Source organism: Cordyceps militaris (assembly GCF_000225605.1).
Source record: "Cordyceps militaris CM01 unplaced genomic scaffold CCM_S00003, whole genome shotgun sequence".
In the NCBI taxonomy this organism is placed as follows: Eukaryota; Fungi; Ascomycota; class Sordariomycetes; order Hypocreales; family Cordycipitaceae; genus Cordyceps; species Cordyceps militaris.
In genome coordinates this window covers 2,174,511-2,201,533 of record NW_006271971.1, presented here as the reverse complement: position 1 = coordinate 2,201,533, position 27,023 = coordinate 2,174,511, and the positions used below count along the sequence as shown (strand labels likewise).

The 27,023-nt window shown below is 42.0% G+C and overlaps 6 protein-coding genes across 6 annotated transcripts; 4 read left to right on the top strand and 2 right to left on the bottom strand.

Moving 5' to 3' along the window:
* Positions 1-8,278: 8,278 nt before the first annotated feature.
* Positions 8,279-10,057, top strand: CCM_04299 (uncharacterized protein; the record flags this gene model as incomplete). Its single annotated transcript, XM_006669447.1, has 1 exon — positions 8,279-10,057. One exon carries the CDS (start codon positions 8,279-8,281, stop codon positions 10,055-10,057), a length of 1,779 nt encoding a protein of 592 aa, XP_006669510.1.
* A 160-nt stretch (positions 10,058-10,217) lies between these two features.
* CCM_04298 (Major facilitator superfamily transporter) lies at positions 10,218-12,087 on the bottom strand (the record flags this gene model as incomplete). The annotated part of the gene is made up of 4 exons (XM_006669446.1): positions 10,218-10,466; positions 10,523-10,642; positions 10,697-11,922; positions 12,018-12,087. 4 exons carry the CDS (start codon positions 12,085-12,087, stop codon positions 10,218-10,220), a joined length of 1,665 nt encoding a protein of 554 aa, XP_006669509.1.
* Positions 12,088-13,080: 993 nt separating this feature from the next.
* Positions 13,081-14,624, top strand: CCM_04297 (FAD dependent oxidoreductase; the record flags this gene model as incomplete). Its single annotated transcript, XM_006669445.1, has 3 exons — positions 13,081-13,674; positions 13,736-14,192; positions 14,260-14,624. The coding sequence occupies 3 exons, from the start codon at positions 13,081-13,083 to the stop codon at positions 14,622-14,624; spliced, it is 1,416 nt and encodes a 471-aa protein (XP_006669508.1).
* Positions 14,625-15,100: 476 nt separating this feature from the next.
* Positions 15,101-18,463, top strand: CCM_04296 (ankyrin repeat-containing domain; the record flags this gene model as incomplete). The annotated part of the gene is made up of 2 exons (XM_006669444.1): positions 15,101-15,210; positions 15,271-18,463. 2 exons carry the CDS (start codon positions 15,101-15,103, stop codon positions 18,461-18,463), a joined length of 3,303 nt encoding a protein of 1,100 aa, XP_006669507.1.
* A 2,224-nt stretch (positions 18,464-20,687) lies between these two features.
* Positions 20,688-24,179, top strand: CCM_04295 (ribosome biogenesis protein (Bms1), putative; the record flags this gene model as incomplete). Its single annotated transcript, XM_006669443.1, has 2 exons — positions 20,688-20,828; positions 20,892-24,179. The coding sequence occupies 2 exons, from the start codon at positions 20,688-20,690 to the stop codon at positions 24,177-24,179; spliced, it is 3,429 nt and encodes a 1,142-aa protein (XP_006669506.1).
* An 852-nt stretch (positions 24,180-25,031) lies between these two features.
* On the bottom strand, positions 25,032-26,277 carry CCM_04294 (Reticulon; the record flags this gene model as incomplete). Its single annotated transcript, XM_006669442.1, has 5 exons — positions 25,032-25,481; positions 25,535-25,836; positions 25,897-25,980; positions 26,068-26,118; positions 26,217-26,277. The coding sequence occupies 5 exons, from the start codon at positions 26,275-26,277 to the stop codon at positions 25,032-25,034; spliced, it is 948 nt and encodes a 315-aa protein (XP_006669505.1).
* Positions 26,278-27,023: the final 746 nt, after the last annotated feature.

The following is a 27,023-nucleotide window of genomic DNA, read 5'->3' as shown; positions in this document are numbered from 1 at the left end:
ATTCGACGCGTTTAGTTATTAGTAGTTAAATTAACTAAAAATAAATAGCAATAATTATTCTTATAAATTATATAAGCAGGCTAATATAGATATTAGATAACTAGTTATAATTAAGAGTAATTTTATATAATAGAGTTAAAGAATAATATATATTAGAACTTATAGCTATTTTTACCTTATTCTTTCTTAACTAAGAGGAGAAATTCCTTCTTTTTTATATTTATTTTCTAGCCTATTTAATTAGTTTAATTATACTCCTTTAGTATATCTTTTTATTATTTAATTCTATTAATAATTAAGATTAGTTTTTTTAAATTTAACTCCTTTATTTATATATTATTATTTCTTTTTAGCTTTTTATTATAAATAGGTTTTTAGCTAATTATATATATTATAATCTTTATTTAAATTATAATATACTTTTTAAGTAAATTCCTTTTTTTTTTTTATATTACTTTAAAAAAGTATTTTAGAATTTAATTAAAAATAATATTCTTTAATAAATTAATCTTTTATAACTACTTTTATTAAATTAAAGAATATTTAAGTCTTTTATATATATAATTCTTTCTAATCCTATTATAATTACTTTATTTTTTTTTCTTTTTATATTTATTAACTTACTTATATTATTTTCTTTAATTATTTAAAAATAAAGTAATAATAGCTTTAATAATATACTACTTTTTAATAATATAATCTTATTATAATATATAAAGTAAAGTACTTTTAATAATTATATAAAAGTATTTAAATTACTTTTAATCTTTTAAAAAGCTAGTTTCTTTTTCTTTATTTATTATTTTTAATATACTTTATCTTTATTCTTTTTTTACTTATAAAGAAACCTTTAATCTTAATAATATTATTAACTTTAAATATACTATCTTTACTTTAAAGTATTTATAAAATATTAATAACTTAAATTTAATAAAATAGTCTTAGCTTTTAACTTCTATAAAGGTTTAAAAAGTAAATAATATATTTATTATATTTAATTTTAAAAGTATATATTATTCTTTTTAATTATTTTATTTTTTATTAACTTTTAATCTTAATAATATAGATTTAAATAATATTATTATATTATTTTTTACCTTTTTAAGCTTAAATAATATTAATAACTATTTCTTTATTCTTAGTTTAGTTAAAAAGGATACTTAAGTATTCTTAAAAATCTAAAGAAAGTTTATAACTATAACTTAAACTACTATATATACTTTTAATAGTCTTTATAAGGTTCTATATATAATATATATATATTCTTTTATAAGAAACTCTTAAAGTTATAAGTATTATTATATTATAACCTTAATTAATACTACTTTTTCTTATTATAGTAAGCTAATAAGTTATTATTTTAAATATTATATAAAAAGAACTTAATATTAAGCTATTAAGTTTATACTTTCTTTTTATTCTTTTATTTTTAATTATATTTTAATTAAGTCTTTTAAGAATCCTTTCTTTTTATATATTCTATCTTAACTTCTAACTATTAACTTTCTAAATAATCTTAAAGCTATTAGTTTTTTAATTATTAATAAAATAAATTTCTTTATTTTTATATTATTAAAAATTATAAAAAAGCTTATAATTAAGGCTCTTTCTACTAAATAATATTAAACTTTAGTAAGTCTTAAGGCTTATAAAAAGGAATAGAATTCTACCTAAACCTTTTTTAAGATAATAGTAATTATAAGTAAGTATAAGTCTTTTAGCTTATTCTATAAATATAAAATTATATTTAATACTTATTTAACTAAATTAGAATAATATAAAGCTATTATAGATTATTTAATAAAAAATCTTATTAATAAATAATAAGATTATTTTATACCTTTTTTATATTTTTTATTCTCTTTTTTTTTATTAGTATTTAAAGATATTATTATTAGGTTTTAATTTAAATTAAATTTTTATTACTTTTAAACTTTATAATCTTAATTAAATCTTAAAAATAAATAAATAATTATAATAGTAAGTTCTTTATAAATCTATTTACTAATATATCTTTTATTAGAAAATATAATACCTTAAATAATCTATATTAATATTCTTATTAAAGCTATAAATAATAAATATTAATATATTATAATTTAGTATTAATTCTTTAATTTCTAGCTATAATTAAATAAATTATTTATTAATTATTATAGAAAATTTTATAGAATAGTCTAAAAATAATATCTATTTCTTAGAAAAAATACTTAAGTATAACTATTTCTTTTATAGTATTCTAGAAAGCTAATAACTTAGCTTTTATAGTAAAAGTTATTATTATACTTTAATATAATACTTTCTAGGCTATAATTCCTTTAAAAAGGATTATAATAAATCCCTAACTAGATCTCTTTATATCTAAATTATTAATATATAAGGTATTATTTATTATTTATAAAATAATTACTTCTTTATTTTTATTATATATAATATAATAATCTTTAATATTAAGAAAATACTAAATAATATAAATAGCTATATTAAAATATATTTAAAATAGGTTTATTAAATAATAAAATAGTATTAATACTATAAATATAATATTTACTTTTATTATAATTAATATATATAAGATTAACTTAATAATTTCTTAATATTTTTTTACTTTTTTTAATATTACTTATTCTATTCTTTTAATAAATTACTATTATAATAAAGAAGTTTAGACTTAATTAAGACTAGTTACCTTAAACTTAACTATAATCTTCTTTATATATACTCTATAGAAAAGCTATATTATTTTCTTCTTTTAGTTATAAATAATCTTAACTTTTAAGAATTATAATACCTTTTCTTAATTATATATTCTATATTTTTAAAATAGCTTATAAGTAAATTTATTCCTTTTCTTTATAGCTTCTTTCTTATTTAGAATAATAATATTATTAATAAAGAAAATAATATATATTAACCTTTCTTTATTAAAAAAAAGGTATAATTCTTTTTTATATTATATAAGCCCTAGCTTTATTAATATACTAATAAATTTTAAATACTAGAAAAGTAGTAAGTCTTATAACCTATAAAGTATTTAATTTAATAAGATATTATAGTTTACTTCTTTAAAATCTACTAATAAATTTATTATTTCTTAGAATCCTAGTAGTAGCCTATATAGGACTTTATTTAATAAGTCTTATTTACTAGTATATAAAAAAGTATTTTTAATATTAAACTATTAAGAATTAAGGTTATATTTTACTATAAGTATTATTATTATTTAGAAAGTCTATATTACTAATATAGTTATAGATATTTCTTTTTAACTATTAATTAGCTATAAATCCCCTTATATATAGATTTATACTTTATATTTAATTAGGATTTTATTAGTATTAAATTTATATATAAATACCTATTTAAAAAGTAAAGTATATCCCTTTTTAATATTTTTATATATATAGGTCTAGGTCTTTATTTTATTAAAGGCTTATATTTTATTAAAACCTACTTCTTTAAATTAGGTCTTAAAAGTATACCTTTTAATCTTATTCTACTCTTAAGGTAAGGGTAGTAAATTATTAGTATAGTATAACTACTTATCTTTTTTAATATTCTAAGTCTAATTATTATCTAATTATTTATTTTAAAATATATATTTTAGTATTATAAATAATATCTATAATTCTCTATTATTATATTTTTTTAGGTTAATATAATAAAGATTAATTATATATTTTTTCTTTTTAATAATAGTCTTTAGTAATTAAAGTATAATAAAGGCTAATTTTATCTTTTTCTATACTAACTCTTAGCTATTTTTAATCTTTCTTTTAATCCTTTTATTTCTATAAATAGTCTTTTTAGAAATAAAGATTAAGCTTTTTATAGTTACTTTCTAAATTTCTAGTTATAATTTAAAGTCTTTTATAACTATATCCTATAAATATAGATTATAATCCTTCTTAATAGGCTTTTTTTAAGTTATTAGCTTATCTTTATTAAGTAGGTATAGACTTATCTTTTTATTTTAAATAATAAAAAGCTAAATTCTTATTTTCTAGGTATCTTTTATATATAAATCTTATAATTTTAGTCTTATTTAAAAGCTAAATAAATATATATATATTTAGTTATTTTCTTTTACTTTTAAAGCTAAATTATTAATATCTTTTTCTTAGCTTATATTCTTAAATAGTTTTAATATATTTTTAAATAAGAGTATATTATTTATTCTATTACTTATTATTATCCTTATATTACTATTATTTTTAATTTCTATCCTTAATATTAAAAATAATATATTACTTTCTAAAGTTCTAATATTACTTAGGTTTACTTCTTAAGTTTATATAGTATATTTATTAAATATTATAATATCTTATATCTTATAACTACTTTATCTAAATTTATTTAAATCTTATAACTTATTTTAAGGATTTAGGTTAAAGATAGTATCTTATAAAGTTATTAAAAGAAAATATTTAAGTCTAAATTCTATAGTTAGATTTTAACTTTCTATTTCTATTAAAGACTTTATCTTTTTCTTTAGTTTTAACTTAATAATTCTATCTTTATTTTTTATTTTTAAAGAATAGAATATATTTTTATTAAATTTAATATTCTTTATTATAATAATATAGTTAAATTAAGGTATTTATATTTAGTATAGATTTAATACTATATAATTAACTAAATAACTAATATATTTTTTAGAGTATACTTTAAAGTTCTTTTTATTAATTCCTTTTTCTTATTTTTAATTAAAAAGGTATACTTAGTATTTATATATATATTACCCTTTTATACTAATCTTTTTACTAATTATATACTTAGTACCTTATTTACTCTTTTTAAACTATAAATTTATTTTTTATAATAATAATTTATATTTATATACTTTCCTTAGGCTATTTCTAAGTAAGAAGGTAGTTATTTTTACTACTTTAAACTATAAGGCTATAGGTAGTCTTAAAGATATTATTAAGATAAGTATTTTCTTAATAACTATCCTTTTAAACCTTTTATTTAACCTATTTAACTTATAAATATATACTAATATAGTTTTAATCTTAATTCTTAATTTCTTTACTTATTTTTAATACTTTATAAAAGTATTTTTATAGATTATAGCCTTTTTATTATTATATTTTATAATAAAGACCTTAAGGTTAAATTACTTTTTAATCTATATTATAAAGTTTTTAATTATAAAGAAAAAGGTCTTAATATTTTTAAAAATAGTTAAAATAGAATAGATTAAACTAGTATATTTATCTTATATTATAAAAAAAAAGCTTATTTTATTATAACTTAAAAGGTATTCTTATAAATCCTATTTAATTCTTTTAAAAAGTTAAATAGTAAATATATTATTAGTTTCTTTATTAATAATATTTTCTATTAAAGTAATATTATATACCTTATAATCTAGATATTATATTTTAATAATTTAGTTACTAGTTAATTCTTAAATTAAAGCCTTAAGTAATTCTTTTTTAAAGTATCTTAATTATAAATATTATAAATAACTATCCCTCTTTTTAAAGAGAGATATTCTTTTTAATATATAATTAAGACTATATTTAAAGGTATTTAAGACTATTTTCTAAAATACTAGCTTTTTTAATTATTAAATTAGTTTATATTTAAAGAATAGAATATTATCCTTTTTATATAGTTAAACTATATAGTAATTATTCTTAAGTATACCTTTCTTTAAAGTATTATTATAGCTATTAATCTAAAGCCTAGTTTTAGCTTTTAAAATATTAGCTAAGATTAAATTTATATAAAAGCTAAGAATATAATAAATATTTATTAAATAAAGGTTAATTCCTAGCTTATTAGAAGTAGTTAAAATATATTTTATAATTCTTATTCCTATATTAATAATAATAGATTAATAATCTTTAGCTTTAACTAAGATATTTTATAATTCTTTATAAAAATCTAGTTTAAAAAGGCTTTTATTATTTATAATATAATATAAACTATAATTATCTAAAAGTATACTTTTATAATATAGATAGTAGTTTCTATAAATAGTAAAGAATATATTCTTTATAGGTTTAAGAATACTTTTAAATAGAATATATTATATTTCTTTTATAGCTATTTTCCTTTATTTATAAATACTTTAAGGGTAGCTTATTTAGATTTATTTATAATTTCTTTAATTTTCCTTATTTAAAATTTATTTATATTTATATTTAGTTTAAAAAAACCTAGGTATACTTTTTAAATAATATAATATTCCTTTAGCTTCTATAAGTAAGTTTAATCTTTCTTTTAATAAAGGTAATTATATCCTTACTTTTTAGATTTCTTTCTTTTTTTATTATTTAATATAAAGAAAGTATTCTTAGTTAATTTCTTATACTTTAATTCCTTTATATTTTCTTTAAATATATTTATAATAGTTTATAAGGTTTAATTTAATATTAAATTATTTCCTAATAAAGTATTTATATTAATAAAATCCCTTTTTAAAGATATAGCCTATTTAGGTATTATTTTCTTTTTAATTATATTTAGAAAGTTAATAATAACTATTAATCTTTCTATATTTAGAATTTAGTAAAGTAATACTATTTAATATACTTTTTCTTATATTTAGATTTAACTTAGTCTATTTAATACTATTTTTTTAATAATTATAATTTATTTATATTCTTTTTTTATTTTTTATTTTACTTTTTTAAAATTTAAGATAATAATAACCTTTAATTCTTTAAAAATATTTTTAAAAGTATATTAATTATAAATAACTTCTAGTTTTACTACCTTTATTTTAATAGTTTTTTAAATTCTTAAAAAGAACTTAAAGTTTATAATAATATTAACCTAGATTTAAACTAGATTAATATTTTCTTACCTCTTTTTAGCTATAATTATTATTTCTTTTTAAAAATTTATTACTTCTTTATAAGTAATTTTTAAGTTTATATAATTAATACTTAAGTATTTATCCTTATACTAAAGCTAAGTAAACCTATAAAGCTTTAAGTATAAATTATTATTAAAATAAGGCTAGTTTAGATTTATATAACTTTAAATTTACTTTAAAAATATATAAACTTTAAAATAAAGTTCTTATTTATATTATTATTTTAATTCTTTAAGTTTAAGGCTAAAATAAACTAAAGTAATTATTATTTTTTAAATTAATATATTAAAAAAGAAAAAAAAGAAATTAAGAATATTTTTATATATTTTAAATAAGTTTATAAGTAAAATAAAAGTTTTAAATAATAAGAAGTATTTTTTATTATTTACCTTTTAAGTTTATAACTTTTATAAATTATATAAATAGGTTAATATAAATATTAAATAATTAGTTATAATTAAAAGTAATTTTATATAATAAAATTAAAAAATAATATATATTAAAACTTATAGTTATTTTTACTTTATTCTTTTTTAATTAAAAAAGGAAATTCTTTTTTTTTATATTTATTTTTTAGTTTAATTAATTAACTTAATTATACTTTTTTAATATATCTTTTTATTACTTAATTCTATTAGTAATTAGGATTAGTTTCTTTAAACCTAACTTCTTTATCTATATACTACTATCCCTTTTTAGCTTTTTACTATAAGTAGGTCTTTAGCTAATTATATATACTATAATCTCTACTTAAATTATAATAATTGTCTACGTCACATGATAAGCCATAAATATTGAACAGACCTATCTGTAGTTTGTTGTAGATTATTAAGTAGCGTTCCCGTTTATACCGTGTTAGCAAGTGGCGACTTCACTCGAAAACAGCCCATCAAAACCTACAATGAACTGTCTGCCACATGGGCAAGCGCAGCTCCGCTCCCATTAATGCCGACCGCGACACCGCAGATCAGATCTATATCGCCCGCATTATCTATATTGTCTACATCTTTAAGATCTGTATTGCTGGCTAAGAGGCTGCCTGGTGCCTACCTTGCGGCGCTCTTGAGGCTGTTGTGGGTGTTAATATTTAATAGTGTTAATAGTACGGATAGGAAAATACAGTCTCTGCCGTCTGATATTTTGACTAGCGCGACGCTAGTTAACGCTAGTATCTACCCCGACCTATAAATATTTCATTCGGTCTTGTTGTTGATTGACTAATTCTTGTTGTTAACATATCAGCCTTCTTATAACTACCGTCGCTCCTCACCGGGGTCCCGACGCCCGCCGTCTTCCGATGTAATTTCCGTTGATGATGAGATGAATCTCTCACTTACTGCTTGGATTCAAAATTTGCCAAGCCCCGCGGCCCGTCCAAGCCGAAGTTAGCTGCCAGCTTCTTGCCAAGAGACTCCACCAATATTTATGTCACAGCATCAGGCCGTAATGAACCGTTGGATTTGTGCTTGTATTAGGGTTGTTGACTCACGCGACTGCGGGCCTGGTGTCACAAGCCTGACTCCTCTTAAATCCACAGCGAAGCAGCCGAAATGCAGCTGCGAAAAAGCAGCACGCGAGTTTTCTCTCGATACCTCCTTTCAAACACTCATACCTGTCTCCGATACCGAGATGGCATCTGAATCAAAATACTTGAACGACGTTGAGCGGGTGGCAGCCTGCGCTGCCATGTCCGGCGAGGGCGTCGTCCTGAGGCTGGACCATCCTGTGAGTCGCGCAGCCACTATCCGCGGCATTCGCAGTCACATCGAATACGCACAAAGTCCCGAGATTACGGCCCTCTGCTCTTCAGAGAATGCTCTTCGTAACCCGGACTTTGCCAGGGCGCGCAATGCTCGCGTTATCATGAGCAACATCATTCCTACGCCAGAGGAGCTGGGCCTCGAGAGCCATGTTGGCCTGGACGACCCAGAGCATACGAGAGTTCCGTACTGCATCTGGCATCCCGAATTCGCAACCGAGGACACATACCATGCTTTGGCTGCGCGGTACCCCGCCATGCGATATCAAGTAGGCCGAGCATGCGCTGCCGCCGGCATGGACAGGCTGTATGCTGAGCTCGACTTGCTGCCGGATGTTTCCATCGCCGAAGAGGCTCGTGAAAGTCTGACTCCTGGTGGGAAACTTATTTACCGTCAAATTATGTCTGCACCACACAGATACGCCATCATGGACGATTACCAGAGGAGCATCAACATCGCCAATCCTCCATATCCAGCCTATCTGAACGGCGATACAAATGTCCGACGCATGCTCAGCCACTGCCCACATCCTGCATTACAGCTGTATGATGAGTCGCATAACAAACATCGCTTAGATCCACTCCCTTGCATCACCGAGACTCAATATATCAGGCGAGATATGAATGACGAAGACGCTCCAGATCAACTTCGCGATGATGAGGTCGAGCTTTTATATGCGCCCTTGCCACAAGACTTGCCTACTGTCAATAAGACACTCCTCATACACATGGCTGCCTACCATGGAGACATAGACCGGTATTCACGGCTCATTCGGCGACCGCTTTACATGAGTGAAGTGGAATTCCTCTGCGTCGTGCGGGGCATCTATCACCAGCCAATGTTTGCTCGTTTCTGGGCCACTCAGCTAGACAAGGACACCCAACTCGCAAAACGAGTCGGAGAGACAAAGCGCAAAGAGATTCAGATGGCAATCTCTGCTCGAAGGATCATGTCAAATGACCGGCAGGAGTTTGAGCACGGCTGGAGCCCGGACAAGCCTCCGCCATTCTTGATATGGTGGCCCCAGAAGCCGCACCCATTTACCCTGCTGGATATGTTCGACAGAGCGCCGTCTATGAGGGAGACTGCGCTGGTGGCATCCATCATGTGCGACTATGAAGAAAACTTTTTGTGTATGGACATTCCGCCCACTAATACCATATACTTGGCTGCGCGGAGGTCTAGCAACCCTATATACTTGGACATGGTCACGAAAAGGGCACAAAACGCGGGTATCGACGTGAAAACTTTTTCTTTCTTTGATAGTGAACCTTTCTTTGACGACAAGGAAATTTGCATGCAGGAGCTTGAGCCACCTGAGGATGGCGAAGTTCGTACCTATCGACCGGACCGGGTTTCTACTACGGGATCACAAGATGTTTATGATGGAAGCAGGCTTTATCATGGTCTGCTGCATAAGTATATATGGCATGTGCCAATGAAGCCAGGGGAATCCAGGCTATAGCGGTGTGAAGTGCTTTTACTAGCATTGCCGCACCGAACAACGGGCATCTCTCGTCACATTTCGGGCTACCAGAGACCAGGAGCAAAGGCCAGACATGTACTGGACAGACACGGCTTCTTGTATCAAGTAATCGGTATTGCAAATATAGAAATTATAGATGTCAGCTGTCACGGTGCGTTGGCTGTCGGTGAGCCATCTTTCTGTAGCGCACCGCCGTTGCGATTCTGGCCCGTTTCCCCCACTTAATGAGTGCTACAGGCAGAAGCAGGAGAATACAGCAGAAAACGGAAATCATGATGTGGAGGTTGCGTAGTCCCACGGCGTCGATCCAAGGCGTGAGAGCAAAGAGGACGAGCACGGAAATGGCGTTGCGCGTGAAAACAACACCGACCAAGGCATTTCCTATAACCTGTGGAGTGTCAGTGCCTGGCACAATTTCTTTGACACCTTGACCGAGATACGCACATCGTGATAGCAATCCATAGCATACGAGAGTCCAATGTCGCCAGCGACGACGAGACCAAACCCAAAAACGCCGAAACCAACAGCCAGTAGTGGCCAAGGTGCTTCCTGGGAAAAGGTCAACTCAACCCCGATCATACGCAACAATCCGATAAGGAATTCCATAATTCGACTTACATATGAAAGCCCCAATCCAAACATGAGGATCCCGGCAGGTGTCACAAAGGCCATTGGAATCGCCATCCAGAGACGCATCTCGGGCTCATATATGCCTCCATTTCGCCGGGCGAGCCATAGAATGGACTTGTCGTTCAAGTATCCACCAACCCAGATAGCGGGAATGGTGCCGATGAATGGGGCAATGTTCATCAACCCAACACCGGCGGCAGTGAAGTTGTAGGGTGGGTTGAAGAGATATGTCGCCTGCACAGAGGTGGTGACAGCAAACCAGGCCAGTAAGCTGCCATAGGTCAAGGCAATAAACGTGATAGCAGGAAAGGTGAAGAGGAGAACCAGGGGCTGGTAAAAGTCCCGCATCATCGACCCATCCGTTTTCGTTACCAAGGCAAGCCGCTGGCGACGGGTCTTGAGGGGAATTGTAGAATCTATGTGAGAGTTGACAGAAACACTCTGCATGGTTGTAGATTCCACCCTTTTCATCTCCATATCGCGTTTTTCAAGCCCATCGCTGACAACCTGCACCGTCCCAGGCTCCCGGCTGTCCCTCGCCGTGATGGAGCGGGAGCCCGATTGGCCTTGGATGATGGTGATATACTTGGACTCGTCAAAGAAGAAGATGATCAATACTAGATTAACAGCGAACAAGATGACACACCACCACCAGACCCAGCGCCAGCCTTGGCTATTTACGACATAGCCAGATGCGACAGGTCCTAGGTATGCGCCGGTAAAGGTGGCAAACAGGTACCAACCATTCATGGCTCCGTGATGATGCACGAAGAACAGGTCTGCAATGGTGATTTGCACAATCGTCTCGCTAATAGCGCCGCTAATGCCGGAGAGGAGGTTGCTGCCAATCATGTCGCCGCGGGTGCGCGTCGCGCCAAGCCACACGCAGGAGAGCAGCTGCAGCAGCGTGCTGAAGATGTACATGGGGCGGCGACCGTACTTGTGCACAAAGGGGACGAGAAAGACGCAGCCGACAGCGAGACCGGCATAGTTGATGGCGGCGGCGGCGTTGAGAAAGTCGATGGAGAAGCCGAGCTCGGCCTGGTACTGGTCCCACGAGGTGAAGCCGACATCGAGCTGGACAAAGGTCAGGAAGATGTAGAAACAGACGAGCGTAAAGTTGACGGTTTTGCGCCAACGTGTCCAATTTAACGGATCGTTCGGATCCGAGGACGGTGTTGGGTGTAGAATGACGGTCTCGGACGCGGATTGTACTTTTGGGCGGGTGGGTTAGCTGTGATTGGAACCCTGCAACATTGGGGAGGATCCCGCGATAAAATCAACAGAAGGAAGACCTGCTATTACTTACAATCTTCCAAAGTAAGTGTTCCCGGCGGCCAGGATGACGCATCGTCATGGTTCTCGGTCGGCTGCACCATGATGCGCAATGACTCTGCTGTACGTAGGCCGACGCGACTCCACGAGGTCGAGGTTTACAGGGCTGTTCGCCAAGATGTACTCGGCGCAAAATACGGAAGCAGAAGTTGGCTCGCACATGCTGGGTGCCGGATGTAATGGCACGGCACGCCGTATATAAGTTGGGAAAGCACAGCGCCACGGTGGCCCGTTATCGAGTCCACGTCATGCAGCTGAACAGATAACCCCAATGGCTTGTGCGGAGAAGGAAAGTCTCGACGATTTGCTTCTTGCTTCTTGCTTCTTCCGTCGCGCCCGCGCGCCCCCTGGGGGCTGACTCGTGCCGGGTTGCCGGGCAAGGCCGGTGTATCGGGCGCATCCACTTGGTAAAGTTTCCCCGCAAACCCTTAGCCCTAACTACTAACTAATACTGTACAGTACATATTACAGCCTGTAGTAATTAGTACGGATAACTAGTTATCTATCGGAAACCCTTGGCAGAACTAGCAATGTAGTTGGCCGGCCGGCTGGGCGCTGGCGCCTTTTGAGACGGCTCAACCATTCACAGCACCGAGAGTTCGCCGGCTTCTCAGGGAGCCCTTCGAGATGGTCCAGGCGCTGTGGCTTGCCTTCACGTTGCTGGTCATCGTGCGCGGCCAGGGTTCGCCAATCAAGTTTCGCAGATACTGCCGGTAGCCCTTCTATTACATGTCAATAGGGCGTAATCGGCCTTGTTCAATCAGGAACCCATCTTACTCGTTGAAAATAGGCATATCCACGCATTCATTAGAGCTAGTTACGGGTTCCTCGGCAGCCGAGCCACCACACAGCTTGCTAGCAGCCTAACTTACTAGGAACTATCAGTATATAAAAGGTGGCGGCTATGAGCCAGACATTTTGATAGACGACTACAAATCATTTTCCTTGTTTGTCGCCGGCACCTATCCAGCATCAGCCACATTCTCGATTATTACCACTGTCCCCCCAGTCAATCTTGGTCCAGTCGTCCGCCCAACATGGCTACCCCAATCTCTACCAACCTCATGGAGGAACTGTACGCTCAGGCACTTGCTGATCCCCAACTCCCTCGTGACAACCCTACAACGGCCTTTTGGCAGCTTCCTCCGCACCCGTCCATGTCCGAGACGCGGTCCGCTGAACTGCCGACAACCACCGACTACGCCATCATTGGCTCTGGCGTGACCGGGTGCAGCATGGCCAAGACACTGCTCGACAGCACGCCTTCTGCCACATCCTCGGTGACAGTCTTTGAGGCGCGCAAGTTGACCAGCGGAGCCACTGGCCGAAATGGAGGGCTTCTCACAAATTTTGTTCCTGGGCACTTTAAGCATCTCATCGACCAGCTCGGTCATGAACAGGCCATCAAGATTGCACGCTTCGCAAACAGGACGCTGGAGAAGATGCATTCGCTGGCCAACTCGTCCGACGAGTTCAGAGACGCTAGTGTGGTGCGAAGAACTTTGGATGTCATTGCATTTGATGACCATCAGTCCTTCAACGATGAGAAGGAGGGATTCAAGCTTTATGAGAAGTATGTCACAGAGGAGGCGGGTAAGACGCAAATCCTGACCGCGGAAGAGCTTGCAGCAGTAAGTACATGGGCCGCAGCTATTTGTGTTGGTATTTGACTAACGAGTACCACTTCAGAAGTACAACGTCAAGGCCAACTCGGGTGCAATTCTCTTCCCAAACGGCGCCTTTTGGCCGTATCGATTGATAACCAGACTATGGGCCCAACTGCAGAAGCAACATGCACCACGGTTGTCAATCGAGACAAACACGCCGGTGACGGAGATTGCCTATGACCCAAGCAATGCGACCCATCCGTACGTCCTGAAAACACCTCGTGGTTCCGTCCGTGCATCCAAGATTCTGCATGCGACGAATGGTTACTCGGGGCACCTCTTGCCTGGTCTGCGCGGCAAGATCTACCCGCTCCGTGGTACCATGTCGACACAAAAGCCACCGGCCGCTTTCGGCAACCATGGAAACGCAATCACTTGGAGCAGGGTGGGCGGCGGCGGCTTCGACCCCACCACCAATGTGATTGAGCTCGGTCTGTACTACTCGAACCAAAACCCACAGTCTGGCGATGTGTTCATCGGCGGTGAAAAGACCAAGCTCAACGAAATTTTTCATCAGTGATGACTCGGTTGTCGGTGCGCCTTGTGAAGAAAATATCCGCACCAAGCTGCCGCGGTGCTTCACCAAGGGCTGGGAGGAGACAAGCGAGCACGAGGTCCGAAAGGTCTGGTCTGGCATCATGGGCTTCACTGGGGACCGGCTTCCGCTGATTGGGAAATTGCCGGCGAGCGCGACGAAGCGGCGAGGTGACGGGGGCGAGTGGATTGCAGCCGGATTCAATGGCTACGGTATGCCATTGTGCTGGTCAAGCGGAGAGGCAGTCGCGAAAATGATTCTGGGACAAGACGTGGACGATTTTCTGCCGAAATCATTTGTTGTTACCGAGGAGCGCCTGGAAGCGGAATCCATGTCGTTTGCGACGGCCATCAACGGTCTTCTTTCTGGCTATGTCTAGGTGGAAATCATCAAATAATGGTTGCTCCGTTTTATCCACCAGAATGACTTACTATTTAATATCCTAGGTTGCTCAAATCTTTCGTGCAGACTGAGCACGACTTCGATCTTCTAGGCAGTTCATGTCCCTTCTGGATAACTGATGATGTCTTGTGGAGGTTCTGGGCTAGCCACACCCTACGCCTCTGCTTACGTACCTAGGTTAGGTAATCGGCACTCACACAGCACGATGGCTACCTGTTGTCTTGCTTTCACTCTCCCTACCCATTTCAACTGACAGGGGTGTGCAGGTGTGGGTGGACTTGGGCAACTGTACAACTGTGCAAATGGGTGAGGCGCAGTATTACTTGGAATAGAGAGCTGAGGCGTCATCAGTCAGCCTCACCCGCCTCACCCGTCGCCCAGCATGGACTCGTTCCCTTCTCCGCCATCATCCATGGGAGCTTCCATGATGAAGCACAAGCAAGCTAGGATACGATGAGTTTCAGCATCAGCGTCGGCGATCTGATCAGCGGCATCGATTTATGTCGAAAACTGCGGCGGAGCTTTGCAAACGCCCCGCGCCAGTGTCAACAGATCGCCGACCAGTACGTCAACTCATACATGCTCATTTTCGCACGGCGCTAATCCTCGTAACTACTTTGTAGGGTGAGAAACCTCTCCATTGTCCTGCAAGATCTTGAAATCTCTGCTTCCGACTCCAATCTCGCCGATACCGACTTGCAAGAGTTGCGACAAATTGCCGGTGGATGCCACGACGTGCTGCTCGAGCTATCAGAGCTTGTTGAGAAGAACTTGTCGCTCCAGGAAAAGGCACCAGGCTCCAAGAATATAGCTAAGAGGGCTTGGGCAAAAGTCAACTGGTCTCCCGAAATCGCCCTCTCCGTGCAGGGCCGCATCACCGCGAATGTGACTCTTCTGAATGCCTTCCAGGCTCGCATGACGCGCACGGCCACGGCGAGCCTTGCGCGATATGTTGAGAGCCAGGAATACCAAAAGATACTCCAATGGCTCTCCCCAGCACAATATAGCCGTGAGCAAGCCGATTTAATTGCTAGGCGACACCCCAATACAGGACAATGGCTATTGGACTCTCCCGAGTTTCAGCGTTGGCTCGGCACACCAGGCGCAATCATGTTCTGTCCCGGGATCCCCGGAGCAGGTAAAACCATCTTGGCCGCTTCCGTCATTGACCACGTTCAGACCAAGGCAAATGCAGGACATGGCATTGGAATGGCCTACATTTACTTTAATTTTCGCCGCCAACAAGACCAAAAGCTTGCCCATCTCCTCGCAAGCTTGGTCAAGGACCTCGCGCAACAGGATGCTTTCGCGATTGAAGCTGTCAAAGCGCTATTCAATGTACACGAAATGAACAACACGAGGCCATCGACAGATGAGCTCAATAAGCTACTCAGTGTTGTTATTCACTCATCATCATTTCAAAGAATATTCATTGTCGTGGACGCACTGGATGAGTGTCAGACTGGTGAGAATTGCAGGGGAAACTTCGCTTCCCTACTCTCTAGTCTAGTTCAAGGCGGGAAAGCGAATGTCCTTGCGACTTCTCGACCCATTCCCGAGATACGAACGGCTTTACAACACAACTCCACCATCACGCTCGAGATTCGAGCTTCGGACCAGGACGTACATGCGTACTTGGATGGGAATCTTGACCAACTGCCCAGCTGTATAAGACTGAATTTAGATTTGCAAGACCAAATCAAAAGCACAATTGCAAAAGCTGCAGATGGCATGTTCCTTCTGGCTCGAATCTACTTATCTCAGCTAGAGGACAAGCTCACCACCAAGACTGTCAAAAAAACGCTGAGTTACTTTGAGGAGCAGGGCAAAAAATGCGCCGACGGCGAGACTGCGAAACTCGAGGTTTTATCACAAGCCTATGACCAAACTTTGGAGAGAATACATATGCAAAGACCGGGATTTCGACTGCTTGCAGAAAAGGCACTGTTGTGGATTGTGTCTGCTCGCCGACCGCTCAAGGTAATGGAGCTCCTGCAAGCGCTAGGCATTGATGAGGACGAGTCAGTATTCGACGACGATAACATTCCACAACTTGAGGATGTCGTATCCGCCTGCGCTGGTCTGGTCATAGTTGACGAAGAAAGTAATGTGGTTCGTCTGGTCCACTACACGACGCAGGAATACTTCGAGCAGCGTCAAGACAAATGGCTGCCAGATGCTGAATGGCGCATGGCGAGGGCCTGCATCATGTACTTGTTTACATGGGAAAATCGGGAATGGCCATCCATGGCAAGTCGGACCTTTTTTGCGTCCGAGACGCCAGCGCACAGGCTACATGAGTACGCCGCCGAACACTGGGGGCATCATCTCGCCTCTGCCCCAACTTCTTACCAACTCAGCAACGTGGTGCTGGATTTCCTGCAGTCCACTAGAGATCTGAATCGCTGTAGCGAGCCCCTATGCTGGGGCCTCGAAATCTTGACTGAAACCAAGGAGAGACGGGGAGGCAAACATGCTCTTCATTTCGCGGCGCACTTTGGGCTTGTGGAAACCATCAAGGCGCTTCTCGACCACGATGGAAGACTCGACTCGGCTAATGTTGTTGACCTGGCCAATAGGACGCCCATTTGGTATGCGATTCGGTCGGGAAAAGTAGACGTCGTGCATGAACTTGTCCGTCATGGGGCCACAGTACTAGGCAGTGCGTCTGGCGAGTACCCAACACCAATGGCCGTAGCCGCTTATTATGGACGGTACGGACTTGTCAAATATCTTGTCGAGAATGGCGCGGAAGTAAATGAGCCATACCGCGAGTGGTTTTTCCCCAGAGTGACCACGGCCCTGTTCGCAGCAGCAGGGAGGGGGCACGCCTTGACCGTCAAGGCGCTTCTGACTTGCGACGCTGACATTGAGTTCGAAAATAAGGCAGGGGAGGCGTCACTGTTCCGCGCTGCCGCCAGCGGGCATTTCAAAGTGGTGCAGTGTTTAATCAACCATGGGGCAGATGTCAACGCGAGCAACAGAGAGCTGACGACACCACTCATGGTCGCTTGTGAAAGTAGCCGCGTTGAGATTGTCGGGTTGCTGCTAGCCAGCGGAGCGGATTTTGAAGCAACCGACATGCGTGGAAAGACGGCGATGCGCGCCGCGGCCGACTCTGGGGTTGAGGCCATCGTGCTTGCGCTCATAGATGCCGGTGCCAAGATTGAGGCTCGAGAAATGTGGTACAACACGCCGTTGCAAACGCCGCTCCTCATAGCCTGCCAAGCTGGCCATGCGCATGTGGCAAGGCTGCTCCTCTCTAGGGGCGCCGACGTCGAGGCGTACCGCAAGTTCATACACCGCTACGCGCGGTATCGGGACCCCCAGCCCTCAGACTTAACGCCTCTATTAGCTGCTGCGAGCGAAGGCCACGCTGGGGTGGTATCGGTTCTGCTCGAATACAATGCCGACAAGGAAGCCACCAACGCAGAGTGGCAGACACCGCTCATGTTGGCGGCGGCGGGAGGCCATTACGACGTGGTCAAGCTATTGGTAGAGTCTGGTGTAGACCTTCACGGAGTCGATCAAGAGGGGCTAAATGCAGCCACGTTCATTTGGAATGCTTATAGCAAGAACAAGACGGACCAGAGTAGTCGATGGAAGGCGGATGAGGCAACCACTGGGGCCAAGATCATGGCCAAGCAACACGAGTTGTTGCAAATATTTGCGGCTGCTGGGGCTACATTGATCACATTTGAGTGGGAAGAAGTCGGAAGCGAGCTTTGGGATGACTGGACGGTCTGGGATGATTCCGGTTACCCTGTTGGTAGATGCATCATTACGGAGTCAATCCTTCAAGTCAACATGCTATGAGTTGGGCCTTATATTCAGATCCAGAGCTTAGGATTTTAGCTTGGGTTACACATTGAAACAAAGAATAGAGTCTAAATAGAAGTTGGTATATTGCCGGCCTCGATGACGACCAAGTTGTGAATATTACTAAATGTGGCGTGTGGAGGTGCCAGGAACGGGCAGCTTGTGCACCACAATCGAACCAGGCCGTATTTTTATTAATATGGTATACTTTTCAGAGGTATGATATGGAGCTACTAATTATGCACAGAGTTTTCGGAGACTATTAGGAGCCGTTTTGAGCACTTGACTGCTGCTCATTCTCCCTGGTGGTATCACTCCGTACCTAGTATGTGGCCAATGGCTTCGAAAATAGACTTGGTCTTCTCTGTAGCCACACACAGGCGGCATGCGAGTGGCCTAGACCCTATCTAGAGAAAGGCTTGTCCGCCTAGTAGAGAACACTAGTAGAGCGCACTTGAAAATGGGAATTTTCTCGACTGATTGACTGCCATGAGTGGTAGCGCTTTGGTGGTACCTTGGCCCGGCGGCTTCCAGTGTGGGCCTGTATGTACCCCACGCATGGCGCTGTAGCGCCCGCAGCCCAAAGCCAAAACTTGGTAAAAAATGGCCGCTGTTGACAGCAAGTTGCAGCATTACAACAATACGGGAACCAACAAGCTCGGAAGACATCATCAGCATGTATGAAAGCTCTTGAACCTGGATATCCCATTACAGGCGTTCCAAATTAGGCTGATGCATCACTGTTCCTTACCAACTGGGCCAAAATGCCTTCCGAGAAGGAGCAAGGAAGGGACTTTGCGCATGAAGCTCAGAGGTACCCTCAAGTATCTTTACCATTGACACCGCTCAGGCGCCGCGTCGAGACCACAAAGGTAAAATTGATAGTTGAGGGTCGCCATGACGTCGTGAAATGTATTATAGTAGAGGGATATGAACAAGTGGCCGAAAAAGTATAATTATATTAGAGTGATATGAACAAGTGGCCAAAAAAAAGTATAAAATATATCTATATATAAACCACCACTCCCGATGTGGGAGCCCACGAAATATATCATCAACAAGGTACGTAGTAGACTACACCTCCAGTTAACTTCACCATTCCGCTAATCAGTACAGGTAAGTTTCTTCTCGGACAAAATTTTACAAAAAAAGATCTGCCGTCCATCTCCGGCGCTGCCACAGATCGCCCTCAGACGCGCATTGTTTTAATCATTGGGTTTCCCCTCAGATCGTAACAATTATGGACTCATCACCGGGTACCGTCAAACGGACCTAAACTTTCCTATGTATCTCTATTCGAGAATGCATAGCAGGTAATGGAAGGTGGATGGTTGGCATCTCGGCTCCTTCCTCCCTTCCTGGGCAGGCACACGCTGTGCCACGATGGACAGGTTTGCTCTCGACGTAGGCGGCGTACGGCGAGAGCATCGAAACGATACCAAGGGGGATACAGCTGGGAAACTCGCTTTGTGCATCGGTTGGCCAAGAGTTTGGCCCGTTGTCAAAGCGGTTTACCAGGCTATAAGAACGATGATGACAATTTTACCTATCGGGTATATGATGAGTAGGAGGTACTCAGTACCACTACATCAGGCCTTTTTATTCCAGTCTGAGTTCCGTCTTCGAATGAATGAAGGGATGTGAAATCAAGTTGATTTTGTTCCGCTTCTCCTCTTCTGCCTATTACTTGCTCTCTTTCTTTCCTCCCCTCTCTCTTCTGATTTTTACCAGCCCAGTCATGTAAGTGGGCGCAAACTCCAGTGTCTACCATGAACTACGAGAAATACATAGACAAAAACAAGCAGAATATACATAACTGTAGTTGGGAACCACTCAGATAAATGCTCTACTGCGCTTTGCCGATGCCGCGACAGGAAAAAAATTCTTTTCCGAGTTTCGCGAAAATGCTTGCGGGATGCCGTCGCCGTGATGAAGCCCTTCTCTCCTCCAGCATGGCGCCATGTAATGTGGATGCCTTTGACAAATATAGTTAGCGATAATTAGTTAAATAATTACGGCTCTTAACAGCATGCAACAGTTTTTCATAAGTTATTACAGGGCGACACCATAGTTAACTACCTAGGTAGGTAGGTAGCCACTCCACAACTTTCAGGCGACTCAACTTTCCTTATCGATAAGCCACCTCCAGAAAATTTATGGTCGAATCGCCCGCCAGCCAATTCAGTTTTCCTGCTTCAGACGACGATAGAACGCCGCAACCATGGAGCAGCTACACAAGCCGCACCGCAAATCCAAGGAGAGGAAGGAGAAGAAGGAGAAGAGCGCCGGAGAGCGCAATCCCAAGGCTTTTGCCTTTGCGCGACCCGGAAAGCTCCAGCGGGCGGCTGCTCGGTCTTCAGATGTATGTCGCACAGCCTGCTTGCGCCCACGCTGCTTTACATGCTGACCTTTTCTCCTCAAATAGATTAAAGAAAGGCGTTTTCACGTTCCTCAAGTCGATAGACTGCCAGAGGAGGCGCCTCCTCGCCTTGTCGCCCTCGTCGGCCCTCCTGGCGTGGGAAAGACGACCTTGCTCAAGTCTCTGATCCGAAGATACGCCAAAGAAACCATCACCGACCCTCAAGGCCCCATTACCGTCATTACTTCGAAGAAGCAGCGTCTTACCTTTGTTGAGTGTCCCAATGAGCTCGAGGCAATGGTCGATATTGCCAAGGTGGCCGACATTGTCCTGCTGCTCATTGACGGCAACTACGGCTTCGAAATGGAAACGATGGAATTTCTCAATATTCTCGCCGCCACCGGTATGCCTGGCAATGTCTTCGGTGTTCTGACACATTTGGATCTTTTCCGAAAGCCACAGGCGCTCAAGGAGGCCAAGAAGAGGCTCAAGAAGAGACTTTGGACAGAACTTTACCAAGGAGCCCACCTCTTCTTCTTGTCCGGTGTCATGAACGGCCGCTATCCTGACCGCGAAATCCACAACCTTTCCCGCTTTCTTTCCGTAATGAAGAACCCACGCCCTCTCATCTGGCGCAACGCCCATCCATATACGATAATCGACAGTTTCCGCGACATCACCCATCCTACCAAGATTGAAGCCGATCCGAAATGCGACCGATCCATCGTTCTGTCCGGTTACCTCCGAGGCACAAATTTCGCAGCTCAGAATCAACGAGTGCATATCCCAGGTCTTGGCGATTTTACCATCGCCAACATGGAAGTTCAGCCGGATCCCTGCCCTACACCCGCCATGGAACAGGCTCTTGCCAAGATCACAGGCAAGACAGGTCGGAGACGACTAGACGAAAAAGAAAAGAGGCTACATGCACCCATGTCGGACCGCAGTGGCTTGAAGATTGACGGCGACGCCATCTGGATCACGAAAGAAAACGGCTTCTCTTTTGATAGGGATGCTGAGGATGGTGGTGAGCGTGGCGAAGGCGAAGAAATGATCATCGGCCTTCAGGGCGAGCGTAGGCTCCTCGGCCATACAGACGAGGGTCTGCAGCTCTTCCAAGGCGGGGAAACCCTCAAGGATGTACCAGACGAGGAAGACACTGGTCGCAAAACTCAACGTAAAGCGCGACTGGCTGAGCGCGACGGCGATGACGACCAAGACATGGAGGTTGATGGCTACGCTAGCGGTAGTGATGATGTGGCATCCGAAGCTGAATTCGACGAGGAGAAGCTGGGAAACGTGTTCCGCAAGGACGCGGATAAGGAGAACGCCGAGGACGATATTGCGTTTGCCGACAGCGACTCCGACTTGGGTTCCATGTCAGAGGCTGACGAGGAAGAAGAGGAAGACTACGACTCAGACGAGGAAGCCGCTGCGCTAAGGTGGAAGGATGACCTGACTGGCAAGGCTTTCAAAATGCATGGTCGCAAGCGCTCTTACCACACCGGCGACTTGGCACGGTACATGTACGATACATCTATGACAGCCGAAGAGGCCCTGAAGCGATGGAGGAACGATGAAGAGGAAGAAAGGGAAGAGAACATTGAAGATGACGATGACGATTTTTTCAAGAAGACCTCGCAAGAAACAGATGATCTCGCAGAAGACCGCTACATTCCGGATTACGATTACCAAGACCTGGCGACCAAGTGGGCGGAGGAGGAGCATATGGAGGCTCTGCGGCGCAAGTTCACAACAGCCGATCTGAGCCGCCGCAACGGCGACGGCGACGACGGCGAAAGCTGGAACGGCGCCTCAGACGCCGAGGACAGCGAAGGCGACGGCCAGTTTGAAGATCTCGAAGCCGGCGACGGCCAACCCGCGGCTGCGGCGCAGCCAACCGCCGAGGATATCGAGGCGGAGCGCGAGAAGAACGCGCGCCGCAAGGAGGAGCTCCGACAGCGGTTCGAGGAGGAGGATCGCGACGGCTTCCTCAACGACAAGGCCAACGCGCGTCGCGAGGGCGGCGACGACGCGCAAGAATTCGGCGAGGACGACTGGTACGACGCGCAAAAGGCGCAGATCCAGACGCAGCTCGACATCAACAAGGAGTCGTACGCGGAGCTGGACGAGCGGCAGCGGACGGCCGTCGAGGGCTTCCGCGCGGGCCGGTACGCCAAGCTCGTGCTCGAGGGGGTGCCGTCCGAGTTTGTCGCGCGCTTCGACGCGCGGACGCCCGTCATCGTCGGCGGCCTCACGCCGACCGAGGACCGCTGGGGCTACGTGCAGGTGCGCATCAAGCGGCACCGGTGGCACCGCAAGATCCTCAAGACCAACGACCCGCTCATCTTCTCGCTCGGCTGGCGCCGCTTCCAGACGCTGCCCGTCTACTCCATCTCGGACTCGCGCACGCGCAACCGCATGCTCAAGTACACGCCCGAGCACATGCACTGCTTCGGCACAATCTACGCGCCCCTCATCGCGCCCAACAGCGGCTTCGTCTGCTTCAACTCTCTGGCCGCTGGCACGCCAGGCTTCCGCATCGCCGCCACCGGCACCGTGCTGTCCGTCGACGAGTCGACCGAGATTGTCAAGAAGCTCAAGCTCACCGGCACGCCGTACAAGATTTTCAAAAACACCGCCTTCATCAAGGACATGTTTACCACGTCGTTAGAAATCGCCAAGTTTGAGGGCGCCGCCATCAAGACCGTCTCCGGCGTCCGCGGCCAGATCAAGCGCGCCCTATCGAAGCCCGACGGCCACTTCCGCGCCACCTTTGAGGACAAGATCCTCCTCAGCGACATCGTCTTCCTCCGCGCGTGGTACCCCGTCAAGCCGCGCCGCTTCTGCAACCCCGTCACCAACCTCATCGGCTGGCAGCCCATGCGCCTGACCGGCGAGGTCCGGCGCGACCAGGGGCTGACGGCGCCGCAGCAGAAGAACAGCCAGTACCGCCCCATTGAGCGCCAGGACCGCCACTTCAACGCCCTCAAGGTGCCCCGCGCCCTCGCCGCCTCGCTGCCCTACAAGTCGAAAATCACCGTGACCAAGCCGCAGAAGAAGAAGACGTACATGCAGAAGCGCGCCGTCGTGGCGACCGCGGGAGCGGAGGAAAAAAAGGCGCGCGCGCTCTTGCAGCAGCTGCTCACGGTGCGCAAGGACGTCGCCGCCAAGCGTCGCACGAAAAAGGAGGAGACGCGCGCCGTGTTCAAGAAGAAGATGGCCGACAATGTCGCCAAGAAGGAGGCCAGGGAGAAGCGCGAGACAAAGGAGTTTTGGCGCAAAAATGGCCGCAAGAGGGCCGCCGGCGACGAGGGCGGTGGTGGCGGGGGCGGCAAGCGTGGCAGAAAGTAGGGACATTGATTGTTTGTTGGCCGGCGGCCGGGGTTGGAAAAGAGAAGAGGAAGAGGGAGTTTTGCATGTCGTCTCGCGCTTTTTTTTTTGTCGTGTATTTCGCTGTTGTTTACCTGCATTGGGCTACAAAAAGTGTTCTTGTTTGTTAGAGAGGTATATAGTTGCGAATATTTATCCTATCACGCATCCCGCGGAGCAATGGGAAAATAATTGGTTTACAGCAATTCATCTGTCACGAGTGCATCAAGATCAAATCAAGTACTGAATGACTTGGGACATCAGTCACAGATGAAAGAAAGACGATGACATTAACTAATAGCAATTGGCAGTTGAAAGCTACTGAGCAGGGTCCATTGCCAGAATACAGAAACAAATAGACACAAACACTCATGTACACGCGCTGTGCAGTCTTACACACGAATCAACTTTGAGGCCCAACTTCCATCAAAGCAATGCAGCCCGAGCCCACAGGACATGAAAGGAAAGGTGCTCGTTACCACCACCATTAAGAGAAAAGTTGCCAGGTTGCACCATATTTTCCCAGCTGGCTCCTTGATCTTTTTACTTTTCTTACACGAGAATAACAAATCCATAGAAAACACTCTGAATAATGCTTTCCAACAAGACGCCATGCTTTGAAGGCAGTCCCGGCTGACCTCCAACCGAGAAAATGCGTGCAGAAACCAAAGAAATCGTCGCAAAACACTTCCACACCGAAGCCCAAATCGTTATAAAACTCATATTGTCGTAGGACAAAGTCTGACTGGCCGTACTTGTGACGCATCCGCCAAGCAAAGACTCCAGTCTCCTTCGTAGCTCATGTGCACGTGGACATCATTGTGAGTTTCGCGTTTAGGCGGCAATCAGAGGCTCCTGCTCGGGAACTGCAGGCATCTCGGGGATCTCGTGGGCGGCCTCCTTAGCGGCGGCGACAGGTTCCTCGGTAGGAGCGATAGGGAACTCGGGGGCCTTGGCCTTGGCGGGGGTCTTCTGATGCGACGCCGAGGCAGCGGTAGGGGCAGGGCGGCCGCGGATCATGTCCTGGACTTTGCCAGTATAGTCGCCAGCGTATTGCTTACCAAGAGCAGCGAGCTGATCGGCCTGCTTCTGGGCAGCTTCGCGGACCTGAGCAGTCTGGGCGTTGATGGCGTCGGAGGCGGTCTTGATGTTCTCGTCAATGAGCTCCTTGTTGGCAGCGTAAACGAGAGGAACAAAGAAAGCCAGAGTGGTGCCGAGGATAGCAAGACCCCAGTAGGGAACAAGCTTGACGAGGAAGTAAGTGATAAACGCAGCGACGCAGGCCTAGAACATGGTCAGTTGAGGTCAGGAGGGCTATCAAGGTGTGTCTATCTTACGACAGCGGAGACACCAATATTTTCGGCAAAGAGAATGCGCTGGCCCTCGATAATGAAGAAGTTGGCAAGCTCGTGGACCTCGCCGATCAGACCCTGAACTGTATCGCGGTGGATGGTGTAGTATCGGCGAGGGCGGAGCTGGGAAGTAATGCCACTGTTAAGGACAAGCTTTCCAGCAGTCTCGGCAGAGATTGTAACAGCGAGAGTCATCCATGAGAGCTTAAAGGCCCAGCGGATGATATCGAGGTAGCGGGCGGCGAGAATGAAAGTAACAATAGAGCCATAGGCAATGGCGGAGTTGCCTGCGAACGATTAGACGGCTGCGAGATCAAGGCGGTGTGTTTTCGTGAGGGAAGACTCACGAGGGTTCTTCCAGGAGAGGAGCTCAGTGAAGACGGAATGGAAGTGCGTCACAGGTTGAGCATCAGCACCGAGGGACTTGCGGCCTGGAGGGGGTGCGACGCAAACGCGGTCATGTTAGCCGTCGGAAGTGTAGGAAAAAGAGTACAATGTGTCCAGAGCATAAAACATACCATTGGCAGCAGGCTTGGTAGCGATGGAGGCATCTAGAGGCCATGTGTTAGCTATTACGGCCACGCGGTCAAGGGTGCGTCACATGCAAAACTGTCTCCTGTGTTAGCCCTAAGCAACGGAGGGGGAGGGGGAAGTAGACGCACCATACTGTTCTTCTCGAAAGAAGAGGCGCCGTTGACAGCCGGAGTCGCGTCAGCAATATCAGACATGTTTGCTGTATTCTTGGTCGATTTCGGAGGAAAAGCGAGCTAGGAACGAAGGTGTCGCGGGATGTGTGGTGATGTTTGGCGCAGAGGGCGAGCAGGCTGTTTTTTTTTTTCTAGCTGCTAAAGGGGGCAAGAGACCCTTGCCTTGTTAGCGAGAGCTGCCGAATGCACCTAACAATGATAAGAGAGCTTTGCTGGGCTTGTATGGGGCGGGCAAGGGGAGACTAGCAAATGCTCCGTTGACAGAAAGCCAAGGGGGGCAAAAGGGGCATCGTCGTCTCAGGAAAGCAGCAGTTGCCCACTACCGATGGAAGGGGGTGAGGGTTCCCACGTACCGGATGAAGATATTTGGTATGATTGTGCCGTGGCAAGATGTGAGGGTGCAGGAGGAAAAAACGTGTTTCTTGTGGGAGGGAGGGATGGGGAGAGGAAAACGGCGGAGGGGAGCTTTTCAAGGTCAGAAGCAAGATTGCCAGGAAGTAAAACAGAGGGGGCCTGATGGAGGGGGAATGTAAGGCATGTCGCAGACTTGGTACCTCTGGTAGGTACCTACCTTGAGAAATGAGCTTGGGCAAGACTTATCAAGGCAGCATGCTGTACCTAGGGTACCCAGGTGTCGACATCGGTACGAATGTACTAGGTTGAAGCTCAGGAGGCTTAAAGGGCTTAAAGGCGTTGTCCTTTGCCCCAGAGCACTATACTTTAGTGTGTCAGCAGAGGGTACGCTAGATTACAGGGCGTTGGACCGC